Below are 15,515 nucleotides of genomic sequence, written 5' to 3'. Positions count from 1 at the left end.
CTTTCTTGGCCTGTCTCTTGCTGCTCCTGAATTATCCCAGTCCCTTTTGTTTCTGTGGTGCCAGCTCCCTGCTCTGCCCACTGTGCTTGGGATGGTGCCTCCTCAGTAAGGGCACAGCCTTTGCTTTTGAAAACCTGAGTTTGTAGCTCTTTGGCCCTTAAAGAGCAGCTGGTCCTTGTTGCTTCCTGACACTCCTCTTCTTATTAATCTTATAAATCATCATTATCTCCATGTAAATCTCACTCTGGGCATAGAAAGGTGTCAGCATAGTTCCCCTGGACCTGTACTTGTCTGATTATCTTCTCTTCCCTGGCGTGATATTTGTGATCCAGTGCATCCTGAGATCTTTTATTGCTAGAGATTGCAGTTTGCCATCTTTTTGGTCACTTTAGTGAGAGAAGTGTGGACTTATTTTAGCAGTGAATAACAACGCAGGGACACACCTGTTCTTGTGCTGTTGTTGAGTGTGACTCTCATACTCTCCTGTCTTTAAGCAGTATCCCATTTCCTATTTTATCTCACAGTTTCCTGTATTTCCTTCTTACTCTTTCCTGGACTTTAGTCTCTGGCTGCCTCTCCTATCTCTTCCTCTCTAACAGAACAAATTATCTCATTACTCACAGCCACCTCAGTTAACCTTATTTCATCTTACACTTAAATGTAACAGGTCTCTTCCACAGCTCAGCTTTTCCTGCATTAACCAGTCTTTCTGTGATGGCCACTTACATCCATTAATCATTTTTCTTGTGTGTTCAATGTGAGCTGTTGTTCCTCTCTGTTTTCTTCTCCTATCCAAGTCCTTTCTGTAATTTGTTGTCACCTCATGTTGCACTCTTTTCTGTAGCTGTTTCATCCATGAATGCTATCTGAGATTACTCTCCATGGAAAAAATTTTCCTTGATACACATGGCAGACTACTTTCATTTTGCTTTACCTTTGCACCAATACCAGTCCATTCTCTTTACCCTTTTCTTAAACCTATGCCAAAAATGTTAGTGCCCAAATGTAACACTTTCTAAAAGAAGCTCCATGCCAGCTTCCCTGTTTCCCTGTGCCTGCTCAATGGCTTAGACAAAAGGGCTGAAAAGCCAAGCAGACAGCCTGCAGGAGAGCCAGTCATCCTTCCACGTGGATTTGGGAGCTGTTCCATAGCAGGGATCACAGGTAAGAAGCCTCTTCTCTGCCTCTGTCCTGCTCACAACATGCCACAAACTACAGCTCAAACAAACCAGTGGGCAATGAGCAAACTAACACGTCTACTTTCCAAAGACTAACTCGACCTTTACTTTCCTCTCTCACTGAATTTTCCTGTTTATTTTTCTGAATAATTGTTCATGAGTGTTCACACCATCTGTGCTGTGCACTGTAAGCACAGGCTCCTGTGGAATAATGAATATTTGATCATGTCATTGATGGCTAAAATGAGATTGCATGGTTTAATTCTATCATTTCCCAGCTGCACGGTCTCAGCACTTTTTATATAATTTTTAATACGGTGAATACAGAGTATTCTTTATTCAGAGTGTTGCATGTATTTCTAAACAGCAAAATGGGCTAACTTGCAGATTTTACATAGAAAGAAGTATTTCCTAAGAAAGTGATCTAGGATTTTGTTCTGATCCATTTTAGAATGAGCTGTGAAGTTCAGGTGGAGTCTGAATTTTGGAGATACGCAAATCTATAGTTGTGGGTCAGGTTCTTTTTACCTTTCCTCTGTTCTCCAGGGGAGAACTTGAAGCCTGAAAAGTCAAACCCAAACAGTGAAAAGCACGACGCTGTTGTATGAGTATTTTTAGTATTTTTGCCTTGTTCTCTGACACTTGTCACGCTGTTCATGCCCTGAGCGCGGATGGGTTTCCTGTGCGGTGGGAGGGCAGGGACAGACCCGCAGCCGCTGCCCGCTGGCCATGGAGCGTGAAGGGTCAGCTTTGAACGCTCCTCTCCCTGCCTGCTGCACCGTTTCTGCTCGGGGAGGAGCAGGAACCAGGGCAGAGGAGCGCAGAGTGCTGCAGGCACATGAGTTTGGGGCAGGGGAGAACATCCACGCTCATTTGAAGGCGGCTCTGCTGATCCCGGGCTACCTGCTCTGCCAGGTGGGGGCTGCAGGGAGAGCCTGGCTTTTGGACAGACCGTGGAAAAACCTAACTTATGCTAATGGTGAGGTTATAGGATTAAAGTTAATTCACACTCCCGTAAAAATGAAATTTCAGCCTGTTTTTTGTTTTTGTTTGTTTGTTTTTGTTTGGTTTTTTTTGTTCGGTTTTTGTTGTTTTGTTTTTATTTTTGTTATGCGCCATGGAGCAGAGCTGTGCTGAGCTCAGCATCCTCAGCAGCCCATGGAGGGACAGGGGTCTGACCCCTGATTTCTGCACATTTCCTGCTCTAGTACCAGTGTCTCCCAGCAAAATAGCAGCTGCTCTTGTGATAAATGTAGAACACGACTTATGGTACCACCCTTTCCTTTCTTTCGCACCCAAAGCTTGATATTTCCTCCAAAAAATTTATCTGCGAATTCCCTGAGGCATTGCAAACAGATATTGGAATACTATTTATTTATTTCAAAAACCCCCAAACAAAAAGTAGCAACAACATAAAAACCCTTCTGAAAGGCTATTCGTAAATGTGGATTGATATTACAGAATCTTGTGCACCAAATCACAGTTTATTGTGGAAGTGGCTGCTTTATTCCTGGTGTGTAAAATTACTTGAGAGCAGAAGTAGTTTCAATGGTAACTTTCTCTTTGAAGGCTGGACTAGCTCAGTTTACAAGGTCTGGTTTCTGTGAATACCTGCTTCCAAATCTGATATGTATTTGAATAATTCCATGACTAAAAAATCACAATTGTGTTCCAATGAAAGTAGGTAAGTACAAAGGAAGCAAGTTCTTTCTTCAAGTAACTTCCCAAGCAAATAGTCACAGAGAGAACTATTCTCTCTTAGTCTTAATCAAGACTTTTTGCACTTTATTTGCCCATCAAATATTATGTATTGTTTTCTAGCTGAGATGGGTTTATGTACTTCAGCCCCATTCTTCAGGTAGCTTTTGCTCATTTTTGTTGAACATCTTCTAATTCCTAATTTATCTGGTAGTAAGATGTTCAAAACTAAGCACAGCATTGCAGGTACAATTTTTTGTCCCCTTGTAGTCACAGGGCTCTTAGTTCCACAGCCCAAAATTTTACTGGGTCATTTCTACTAATCTAATTTTTATATAGTCTTACGTAAGTTGGCAGGCTGGTGCCTAAGTTAAAATATCCTCATAGAATGGCTCAAAGCTCTCCCACTTTTCTGTGGGAGTACTGGTTGGTATTTTTCCATTTTTAATATTTTTGCTACATTTTTAACAGTGCTAGGACATCTATGGCTATTTCCTCATTCATCTAACAATTTAAAATTTCATAATTCATGGTGATTTCATTTCCCTATATTTATACTCTCTTCCAGATCAGTGTTAATGTCAAGACAGAGCCCAGCATGCTCTGTTAGCCTCTGCTCTCCTGTGACTCAGCTCTGCTAGCCCAGAGTACATTTGATACTCTGCACGCTCTTGCCCTGGACTTGCAAATCAAAAGAAGACCTTCTAGCTCACCAAATTTAGTCTACAGTTGTTCATCAATGCAGTAATTAATTAGCCAACCGAGAGTTAAATTGTTGCTATGTGCACTTTGTAAGATACCGGAAAAATTCTACATCATTAATGACTGTGAAAAGAGAGAGCTCCATGTTTTAGCTCCAGGCTCTGTGTGTTTCCTGAGAGAGCCAGGCAGCTGTGTGGGAATTGTGCACAAGTCCCAGCTCCTCATGAGCTGCTGGGGACTCCGCCTGTTGCTGTGGCCATTTCACTGTGCTCTCTTTTCCCTGGCAGGTCCATGGGAAGTGCGTGTGCAGACACAACACGGCAGGGGACCACTGTGAGAAGTGTGCTCCACTCTACAACGACCAGCCTTGGAAGCCAGGAGATGGGAAAACAGGGGCACCGAATGAATGCAGAAGTAAGTGGAAGGAGTGCACTGACCCAGGCTCTCAGGGTGAGCACTCCCCGTAACAGCAGGCAAAGGTGCCCCACAAAGACTGATGCCGGCAAGGGGGGCTGCTTTAGCTCTACTCACAGTTCTGCTGTATCTGAAGCCTGCCTTTTGCAACTTTCCCCAAAACCCTCTAATTTTCCCTCTAATTTTGTAGATTCCCACAAAAGACCTCTGTGATTTACAGTAATGGTGCCATTACAGAAACTGGGGATAAATTGCTGGTCACTGATGGAGAACTTCAGTGTGCAGGTTGTTCTTCTGCACCGGGGCTATTGGGGAGTGGCATTTTCATGTAGCTGCACCCCCTCACATTCCAGGTTCTAGCGGGGTTTAAAACACTGCCAGATTGGTTTGGAAAATGCTCCATGATTACTGTGTCAGCTGTGAAAGCCTGAAGAACATTCTCCTGTCCCCACCAGAGTGTCGCTGCCACAACCACGCTGAGAGCTGCCACTTTGACCTGAGCGTGTGGCTGGCCTCGGGGAAGCGCAGCGGGGGCGTCTGTGACAGCTGCCAGCACAACACCGAGGGACATCGGTGCCAGAGGTGCAAACCTGGCTTTTACAGAGACAGAGGCAAGCCCCTGTCTTCTCCAGACGTCTGCAAACGTAAGTGACTGTGACAGTGGGGTCTTAGGATGAGGGAAGAGACGAGGATTTGACTCCATGTTTCAGAAGGCTTGATTTATTATTTTATGATATATATTACATTAGAACTATACTGAAAAGAATAGAAGGAAAAGTTTCATCTCAGAAGGCTAGCTAAGAATAGAAAGGAAAGAAAAATTATAACAAAGGCAGCTGCCTCAGACTCTCTGTCTGAGCCAGCTCTGCTGTGATTGGCCATTAATTAGAAACAACCACATGAGACCAATCATGGATCCACCTGTTTCATTCCACAGTAGCAGATAACTGTTCTTTACATTTTGTTTCTGAGGCCTCTTAGCTTCTCAGAAGGAAAAAATCCTAAAAAAGGATTTTCATAAAAAAATGTCTGCGACAAGTGACCACCTTACATGAGGTGAAAAATGAATGGTGAAAGAATCATTAAAATAACAAAATAATTTCTATAGAATCAGTAAGTCTTCTAGAGGGTAACTCATGAGTATTACTATCTTCTCTTTGTATTCTTTTCCTAAACTACAGGGGGTTTTGATCAAAGTTGATTATCCTGATTTTTTGTGTCTTTGTCCCCATGTTATGACACTTTTTTTGTGGTAACTGACTCAATTCTCCAAATGCATTGCCTCCTGGGGAAAGGTACATTCTTCTTGTGTTTGGTTTTAAATTAACATGGTTCCTTTTCTCTTGAGGCACATTTTATTTACCTGGGGTTTTGTTCTGTACCTCTCAAGACTCTGTGATCCTATCTGCAAGCTATTGTTAAATTCCATTTGTTTGTGCAACATCTGTGCACATAAATACATATAATGGATACAGAAGATATAGGAGGCCTGGAACTGTGCATATTCACTTGGAAACAAATACGTCACAACCCAGTCAGACTTATTTCCAGACTCTACAGCTGTTATGGAGTGCTCTGCCCAAATTAAATACATCATTAACACTTCAGCAGAATGTGTCAGGGTGTGTCTCTGGCACAGAGGCACTAATGGCTGCACACAGAGGATGTACAACCTCTGGATCAAGATAGTTTGCACCCAGCCAGTCTGGAAAACAGCCCAAATCTCCCTCACTTAAAGTAAATGTTTCCTGAGTATCCTGCCGGGCTTCACATGTCTGATTCTATCTCACATCTGTTCGAGAGGTTGCTATTTCCAGCAATATACTTAATTTCTTTTTTCCTCTTTGGATAATTTTCCTTCCCCACAGCTCAGACATCAGTTGCCAGCATAGAAAACTTCATCCTCTGTTGTCTGACCTCTTGCCCACTGACATAATGAGCTTTTGAAGCTTTTCTGGCCCTTTTAATGTTCTTCAACATGATTCCTCTTAAATGTTTAGGTTACTCCTCTCCCTAGGATTGTGAGTCCTGTGATATTACCTAAACTTTCTGTGCCCAACATTTCCAATGTTTCTGCTCTTTTGCCTTCTACCCACTGGAACTTGGTGACAGCAGACTGCTTCCACACGTCTTTTTCTTCTGATTTTCACAGTGTTCATCACAGAACATGGATCAGCACACAGGGCAGAGGGTGAGCTTATCTGGCTCACCCTGTATCCTGTAGTGTTCTATGGTGGCCCCTTTCCAGTTCTGCTTCTACTCAGAGCAGATCTGCTACAGGGAAATATTGTAATGAGAACAAATTGTTATGCCAGAAGATTAGCTTTCAATCTCATAGCACCTGAAAGAATCTGTGTATGAACTCCTGTACTGAGCAGCAGGGAGATGGTGCAGTAACCTGCATCATGTGTAATACTAGATAACTGCTGAAGTCAAGGAGCACTGGAGAGCAGCAAAGAGGAAAAAACATTGTTTGAAAATACAGCCTATCTGTCTGGAAACCCTAGAACTGTTTGCTTAGATGAAATCAGACCTTGACTCTACGTCTGCCTCTCTTGTCTGGTCTGGTTACAGGTCTCTCAGTAACCCCTGCCAATACTCTGCATAGCAAGAGAGAAACTGTTCAGAAATTTACCTTGTTGAAAGAGCTTTATTCCTGCTGTGCCAGTCAAGCACAACAATGTTCTTTTCACCTGGGAAGGTGCTGCTGCCAGCAGAAGGCCCCCAAATGCAATTGTCTGCACTCTGAGTTGCATGCTCAGGCCTAGAGAGCTCCATCCTGCTTCAGTCACTGAAAGTTATATATCCTTTCTAGGCTCCTTGTTCTGTCAGTGGAGAAACAGAGGGACCTCAGGGGAATTATTTATTGCAGTCTAAGGTAGATGCCTGAAGCAGATGGACTGAATTGCCCTGTAAAGCATATCTATTTCCTTAAGAGGTAAAGGTAGTGTTAGTCTGGCCTGCACTAGAGTTCCTCTTAGCTGAGATGAATTTAATGGGTTTGATTCAGCAGCAAAGGTAAGCACAACCCTATCTGTGAGTGATTCAAGTCAGTGGGACATTTCCCAGAGGTCTAAAGGCATTCATGAATGTTTGCCATATCAAGATATAAGGAAAGGGCATTGCAGCCCACTTGGCTTTTACAGCAGCTGTGTGCAAGATGCTTGTACCTCTGTGGGAACAGGGGGAACTCTGGATATAACTACAGACTTGGGAGGAAACTGGGAAGGAGGTGGCTAATCTGTGCCTTTTCCCTCTTATTCAAGGCAAATAAGAGAATTCTCACAATAGGATTTGACCAATTCCCATAATAGGTAGCACTTTGTATGATGGAAGGCCTGATCCCCAAACAGTTCCCCAACAGGATTGCAGGCAGTGTGTGAGTGTGCACTTTGTGTTACAGGGCACCTCTGCAGAGAGTTTTCAGGGAACACTTCCCTGCTTTGGTTATTACCAGAGACAGCAAAACCAGAAACACCAATGGAGACAGGCTTTGGTTAGAACAGGCTCAGTTTGATAGAGGGAAGCTTTTTCTTCCAGGACCATCATCAACTAATGCTAAACTGAAGAGGGTTCTGCAGGATGTTCAGGATGGAGCCTCTCTTCTCTACACTTTAGGTTGAAAACTTGCATTGCCAGTAAACCTCATCTGGTGTAGTCCAAGTTGTTCAGGTTGTGTGACCTTAAAACCAACTCTGGTTTCTCAGTAAAGTAAGTTTCTACTTCGAACTTTGCTAATATATTATGATGAGACCACCAGATAGATTTTTGTCATACCTCAGCCTGCTGATGATAAATTGAAGAGCTGCCACTTTTGGATTAACTTTTTTTTAGGATTTAAGTGTACCAATTCCAGGGCATGATCTCACTTTGAGAAATTCATGCAAACAGTGCTAGACTAACACTTAATGAAAGACTCACCCAATGAGCAAGTGTTGAAAAGCAGTAATAAACTGCAAACAGCAGACTGAATGGATGGTTTTGGTGAGAGCAACCTAGTGCCCATCTTCCCATTTTGAGCTCAGAGGAAAAAAAAACTTTCAATGGGAGATGAAAACTTGACCCTTGTGTACAGTAGATACTGAGCTGGGAAAGGAAGTCTGATGAAAAACCTGAATGAAATCCTGTGCTAATCCCTTTGAGAAAGCATGCTTGAAGAGTGCTCTGCCATCCAGAGCAAAGTCTAGGTTCAGCTGTGACATCCCCCTCAGGCTCCCAGAAAGTTAACAGGACACTGCTCAGGACCAGAAACAGTCTTTAAGCATTAGTCATAATAATGAATAGCATTCTCTCTTAATCTGCTCTGAAAAAAAAAAAGTTGTATAACAATTGGATCTCCTGGCACTATCTAAACCACCCTTAGCTGACCCTCCAGTGTGAGACTGCAAAGACATTCCCTCAGAAAACAAAAAATCTGCTGAAATTTGATATGGAAGTGTGAATCTGCTATTCCTTTTTGTCTGCAGAGGTAGCCTGCCTCTGATCCCTTTGCTTCTCCTGCTCCTACCAGCTGGGATGAATGAGAGCAGGGTCATGGGCAGAGCCTTGTTTGGACACTGCTTAGATCTATATTAAAAAGAAAAAAAGGCATGAAAAGAGTCCCTGAGCAAGGCACACACCTGCCTGTTATTGGGGGTGACAACACAGGATTAAGTAGTTTGTATATAGACTTGTATGGGAGCTTTGACGCAAAATCCTAATTGTTTCCTAACCAATGGTCAGAAAAGCTGCTGTATCCTTGGCTCTTTCCTGTGGCTTATTCCAAGGCTTAAGGGATCCTTCTGAAATGGCACCATCTTTTGTACTCACCCTTTGCTTAGCTTAAAAGTAATGCAGGCATGTGGACCCATTAAAAAGGGTCTCCAGGAAAACAAGCTTTTTTTACTCAAAGAACGAGGCTAGAAAATTAAAATGTGCCCAGATGCACATGCACACACATGGTCTGAAAGGCTCTGCTTCTCATCCTTTTACTTCTGAGCAGAGGGAGTGAACTTTTAATTCTAATATCACAAAGGCCCCATCACATCTTGGTTCAAAGTCTGTCTTAATCAGCCCTGACCACACACAGAGCTATCTTATTTCCTTCATTTAAGAAACATCATTGGCAGAGTCAATCCCCACACCTGACATGCTTTAAAAATCACACTGGTTTGATCATATACTCCCAAGATGCGCATGTATATATTTCAGACTCAAAAGACTGTTTGATTTTTCATTTTGCCTGGGTTTTTTTTAATCAAATAGCAAGTGTGCTCACAGTTATATCTTATGCAGTATTATTAGACAAAAGTTTAAGACAAGATACCTCATAGGCCATTGACTTACTTGGAGCACCTGCTATTTTCCTGTAAGCTGGGACCATATTGTTCCAACCAATATTATATTTTACATCTGTGTCTAATTTCATGGGGAAGACAGCTGTGCTGAGGGCAGACAGATTTATTAGGGACTTAAGTGGGGACTGCAGTATGAATTATTCATTTTTCATTATTTCTTGTCTCCTCCCTTTTACAGTAGTGTCTGACAAATACTTGGTATGGGAGTGAGACTAAAAGGCAAGAGGATGCTTTGTGACACTCTGTGACCAATTGGCAACTCTAAAGTAAAATTCTGTTTTTCACTATGCTACTGTCAAAGGGAGAACCAAAACAAACTGCCCAGCTCTGAGCCAGGATTGTCTGCACACCGTCCCTAACATAATTGATGATGCCTTTGACAAACAAGGCCATTGTCACACTGGCTGCTGTTTTGTTAGACAGGCAGGTGGATGGAGAGAAAATGAGGGTTTGCCAAGAGAAAAGAAGCAAAAACCAGTGGGAAAGGGTTGTCAGATATTGGAAAATGTTAAAGGGTAAGGTTTTGGAAACATGCTTTTATGTTTCTTTAATAGCGAGGTTTATTTGTAAATCCATGGTACTGTTAGACAGAGAAAAACCCAGTCATCCACAGCTGCCCCTTCAGCATGTGACATATGGGCTCTTATTTTAGGAGTTACCTTAGATCACAGCTGGGATTTTGGCCATAATACTCTGGAAGCCAGACAATGTACCCACCCAAGCTGAAATGCTAAATAAACACAGACTGAGTAAAGAGTTTGCAAGCCACTTGTATAACTCATCTGAAAGTGTTGTACATGTACTGATTCAGCTTGCTTTCTGATGCACCAGGAGCTGTTCCAGTTTCTAACTGGAGAATATGTCCCACAGTTCATCTGGGAACATTATTTTTACTGAACTGTAGCCTCAAAATAAAAAAGGCATTTTTGTTTTCTGCTTCCTCATCACCTTTACCAGTGCTTTCAGTCACTGTGCTGTAATGTTTTCCCTTATGAATAGGGTAGGAGAAATTCTCATCTTCCTGAATCAGGTTCCAGTCCCAGCTGGGGATAGGGTAGTCTAATGATGTGAGTTACCCATCTGTTAAGTGACTCTCACTGATGAAACCCAAAAACTAGAAATAAGAGGGATAAAGACAGACCCAGAGGTTGGAGAAATCTAAGACATTTTAAGTGAAAGCTCCACAGGGAAATCCTACATATCACAATATTACAGTGAAAACCATCCTGGATTCAAGTGACCCTGATGCTGGCAAACTCTTACTCCTTGTGTCTCAAACCTGTCTGCAATGAAGGAAGGGTGTTTCCCATCCTCATCTCCAAATCCATTACATCCATTGTTTTCAGTGACTGACAAACTAAGAATCTCTTTTTTTTTTCTTAGGGTGATGTAATCATCCCTGCAAAAAATGGGGTGGGGGTGAAATCCAGTTTAGCAGCAAAAAATGAGACCTTCCTTTGAACCTGTCAGGGCTAATGAGCACTTCAGTGTTCCACCTGCTCTCCAGAAGTGACAGCACAAGCCCTGGGTGTGCTCCCAGAGCCGGGGCTGCTTTGTGGCGAGCAGGCGAGGCTGCTGCCCCGCGCCAGCCCGCCCTTTGTGCCCAGCACATTGCCCGTGACAGCACGTGGCTCTTCTGTCCCTAGGCTGTTGTGCTAGAGCCCCCTGAGCACAACGGGCCCACATCCATCCACGGCAGTAGAATAATATTATTGAAATTATTGGCATAAAGAACACAGGGCGTGAGGGAAAAGAATAACTATGTGGTAAGCAGATCATAATGAGATGCCCTTTAAACAAAATTGCTCGCTCTTCTTGTACTATTTTCAAAAGGTATTTTCTTTTCCCGAGTTTCAAATATGAGGTTGCAGATGAAAGTGAATCTGTCCCTGCTACATTTTAAATTTTCTTTAGTCCTATACTTGCCCCTTTCACTTTGGAAAGTGATGTGTGGGATCAGAGTGTTCATTTAGTCTCTTATCTGTGAGCTCATGAAGAAAAGTAGTTTGATCAGAAACAATGATGGGCAAACTTCAAAAGCTTTGGAGATCGTGTTTGGTTCAAATAATCATCCAAAAAGGCTGGCCTCTGATCCAAGCTATCTAAACACCTTGGGTGTCCAACATTTAATTGAAAATCTCTGTAAAAGCAGGCCTTAACTACAAGATTTTTATTTCTGCCCTCTTCCAGATGGACGGAGTAGTGATGCATTACCTTTCAGTCTGCTACAAGCAAAAAAGTCAGGACATGGTGCTTTTTTAATACAAAAGACAGCTGAAATATGAAGGCCTGGAGTTCAGCTCAGTTCTCATTTTGATCAAACTTGTCTGAACATCAGAGTGGGTTTATTTACTGCTTGTATTTTACCTCTGCAGAGCTGCTGGCACGAGGCTTGGCCATCCCAGCCAGGTTCTGCCCTGATGGAGAGGAATCAACTGTGCTGGCTTGTGCCTCTCTGTGCATCCCTCCCTGATGCTGTCACATCAGGAATGTACCAGTGGTGTGGGATTATGACAATTTATTGTCTGTGCAGGAAGAGATGCCCATGGGGCTGTAACTATCTGTTCTCCTGCCAAATTGCCTTGAGTTGCTAGGCTGGTGTGAAACTGGCAACCCTATTTGAAAGATTTCAAGGTTTTTCAGGAATGTCACATCAGGAATGTACCAGTGGTGTGGGATTATGACAATTTATTGTCTGTGCAGGAAGAGATGCCCATGGGGCTGTAACTATCTGTTCTCCTGCCAAATTGCCTTGAGTTGCTAGGCTGGTGTGAAACTGGCAACCCTATTTGAAAGATTTCAAGGTTTTTCCTCCTATTTCCTTCAGCTACATGTAAATACATCTAGTAAGTTTAGAGGTCTTCTCCTATTCTGCTAACCTTCCTTGAAAAAAATCTGCTCATGCATTTGTAAAAAAAATAAATTATCAGCTTCTTTAAGCACATACAGTATTGCATGGTGTGATGTTCAGCACTTTAGAAAGGAACTGAAGGAAATTTGTCTGAAGGAAACTGAAGGAAATCTGCCACTCTTTAGAGGCAGAAATTGAAAATATGTTTCAGGTCATCTGAATAATCTGTATAATCACCTGTATAATCTGATCTACCCCAGAGGAAACAGCAGTTTTGTGAATTCTGTGTTTACAGGAAAGGCAATGTAGGCAATAGCTATAAATCTTTTCCTTGTCCTTGCTAGTGAAACTTTCTGCGAAACACTTTTAAAGTGAATTACCTTCAAGCCCCTTTAAAAATAAACACACAGAGGAGGCTTTCTGGTATCACTGGAAAACCTTGTGTGGTCATGATTTGTGTAGTAGGGGAGAGCTGACTTCCAAACACAAATGCTCACAGTTGTACTTGTTCTGCTTTGTCTAACAAATTAAAAAGGAAAAAAAAAGTTAATGTAGGCTGAAATGTTTACTAGTTCTGACTTAAAACTACTGAGCATGGGGAAGAAGGCACAAGTTTATCTGCCTTGCTAAAATGTCACTTAAACAGCTGACCCTAATTTGAATTGCCTCTTGCTGCGTGTCCATAGCCTGTGCCTGCCAGCCCATGGGTTCAGCCAACACCACGTTCAGCAGCAGCTGGAGATGCCACCCCCGGACGGGATTCTGCTACTGCAAACCAGGAGTGGCAGGTCCCAGCTGTGACAGGTGCCTGGTGGGCTACTGGGGCTTTGGAGAAAGCGGCTGTCGGCCCTGCGACTGCGCCCGAGACTGTGACCAGCGCACTGGGACCTGCTTCAATGGGTAAAGCAACCCTGCCCTGCGGTCACTCTGAGATGGGACTCTGGGAAATGAAACTAATTCTACAGAAATAACAACAATTGGAGGGTGCACAATCATTTGAAAAGGAGGCTGTAAATCATAAAAGGTTTTTTTAGGTTACGTTTACACCTTTAAGTCCACTGCATTGTCCAAGGTAATCCTGAACAGAACAATCTTTGCAGTAATAATAGGCATTTCCACAACCCCATGGAAATATGTGCAGGGTCTTTAAACACATCTTTGCTTTGGAAATAGATGGAAGAGTCTGCCTCTCATCTGTGCCCAGGGTAAAATGATTTGCTGAGCAATTGCAGCTATCCTCAAGTCCCAGTGACATCAACAAGTGGTCACTAAGTTACATAATTCCCTAAAAACAAACGTAAGCAAAAAAGGCCCAATTTATAGGTACTTTAAAAATGCTAAGTCAGCAGTGGGAGGCCTGAATAAAAGCCTAGACCTTGTGATCTCTCTATGTGGCATGAAGTCTCGCTCGTATTTGCACTCCCAACCTGAAGAAAGCAAGCTCATCAGTCTGGGCACAGCCAAAGGCAGCTGTTTGTTTGTTTGTTTGTTTCCCTCCCCTGAGTGCCCTAAGGCAGTGCTGTGCTTTGTGTGTCCCCAGCTATGACAGTGAGCCCTTCTTTAATGTCCCCATCGGGGGAAGAATCCCCGACCTCATCCAAACCCCGAGCAACGAGAGCGAAGAGGAGTGGAAATGGAACGACCACGAGCAGGGATTTTCTGCACTGAGGCACCCAGGTACAGCCCAGAGTTTGGGAAAATTCAGTTGCCAGTTCTTTCAACCCTCCACCCTGACTGGGTGTGCCCCACTTATCTCCAGCTTGTCTGTAGTATTTTTAATAGTTCTCAGTTTTGCCTGCCCTGTAAAGATCAGCACTTGCCATCACTGGTGGCTTGGCAGAGGTAACAGTGACACTTACTGCATAACTTGACTTTTCTGAGATGGATATTGCTTTAACACCAGGAAGGATCAGCATTTCTTAGGTTATGGGATCAAACAAAGGTCTCATTACTTACATGATTTACAGCTGGATCTGATCTCTTCATTAGGATCAGTTTATTACCTGTACAATAGACCTCATGTGGGCTGCATTTTACTTGACAGTGCTGATCAGATTTCAGAGTAATTATTTTATCATATAACAAGAAACACATTTGCAAATAACTGAGCTCACTCTCCAACTTATTCATAAGGTTCTTATAGATTATGGGAACTATAGATATCTAACTTCATAACTGATGATTGTTTGCTCTTCTTTTCTCTCTCATGTCCTGGCTCTTCTCCAACCTTTTGTATTCTGGGGTTTCCCTGCTAGAAAAGTGTGTGTGCAAAGAGAAGGTGCTGGGGGGTGTCAGTGACTTCTGCCAAATGAAATATGCCTATGGTAAGTGGGCAGCATGCCCCCAAACTATGATCATTTCACAATGTTCCTGCTATGCATATTGTTAGCTGATAGCTGTGAAAAATGAGAGGATTGGTTAAGTCCTGAGAGGTAGGATTTATTCTGCCTTTTTTGTCAAGTGACATGTCCAACTTCTGATCAGAACTTAAAAGCATTTTTTGTGCAAAGCTCTGTAGTGTCTCCTTTCCACCCAGTTAATTTACCTCTTACAGCACGAGGGGTGCTAGAATAATACTCAGTGGAATGATTGGGCTCTGCATCAAGAAAAAATGATAAAAAACCTCACATCTGAAATGCCTTTGCTTTTGCAGTCATTATGCAGGTTCCAATAGCCATGCTCATTTACCAAGAATGTATTTAAACTGTTGTTTATGAACACCTGGTTCATGCCATCACATGAAGCAAGAAAGGAAAGCTCTGGGATCCAGAGTTTTGATGTTATTGTGGCAGGAGACAACACAGCCTGCTTGAGGGGATGATCTACATGAGCCAGTCATGCCAAATAGTTATGGGATCCTACTAAATTAAAAGGAACAGGAATTTATCATGACAACCAGGTGTTGGACCACAAAACAAAAATAGCTCTTCTGGTTTGTTGTGCAATCATGGAGTTTTGGTCATGTGACATGGCTGATAGGAAAATTCTTCACCTCCTTCCTGTAGACAGTCCCTTCCCACAGGACAGAATTTTTGAGAGGCCAGTGTTATAGCAAAACACTAACGTTTTCTAAATGGAAATATAAAGTGTAGAATCAGTTTTTGAAATCAGACTGGCAGCTGCTGGTTGGGGTTTTTCACCCTTCCTTCTGTACACATACAAGTGCTTTCCTAGAACTTCCAAGTGTTTGACATCAGCCCATTAACAATAGTTGCTAAATAACATGGTGAAAGGATGAGTTAACTATTTAAAAAGAAAAATATTAGAAATAAAATAAAAAGAAAAATTCAGGTTTTATTCCTTAGATTTATCTAAAAGATCCATCAGTGAAATGGA

The 15,515-nt window shown here is 42.6% G+C and overlaps 1 protein-coding gene across 1 annotated transcript in view; it reads left to right on the top strand.

Moving 5' to 3' along the window:
- LOC128939804 (netrin-4-like) overlaps positions 1–15,515 on the top strand; it is a 44,716-nt gene that overhangs the window by 26,603 nt on the left and 2,598 nt on the right. The window contains exons 4-8 of the mRNA XM_054280995.1: positions 3,866–3,992; positions 4,448–4,636; positions 12,866–13,079; positions 13,720–13,856; positions 14,435–14,503. Of these exons, the coding sequence (XP_054136970.1) occupies positions 3,866–3,992; positions 4,448–4,636; positions 12,866–13,079; positions 13,720–13,856; positions 14,435–14,503 (736 nt within the window). The remainder of the gene's footprint in view (positions 1–3,865; positions 3,993–4,447; positions 4,637–12,865; positions 13,080–13,719; positions 13,857–14,434; positions 14,504–15,515) is intronic.

Source organism: Melozone crissalis, unplaced genomic scaffold (genome assembly GCF_028551555.1).
Source record: "Melozone crissalis strain CALT ecotype California unplaced genomic scaffold, PUWL_Pcris_2 ptg000029l_1, whole genome shotgun sequence".
Taxonomy (NCBI): domain Eukaryota; kingdom Metazoa; phylum Chordata; class Aves; order Passeriformes; family Passerellidae; genus Melozone; species Melozone crissalis.
This window is presented reverse-complemented; position numbering and strand designations above follow the sequence as displayed.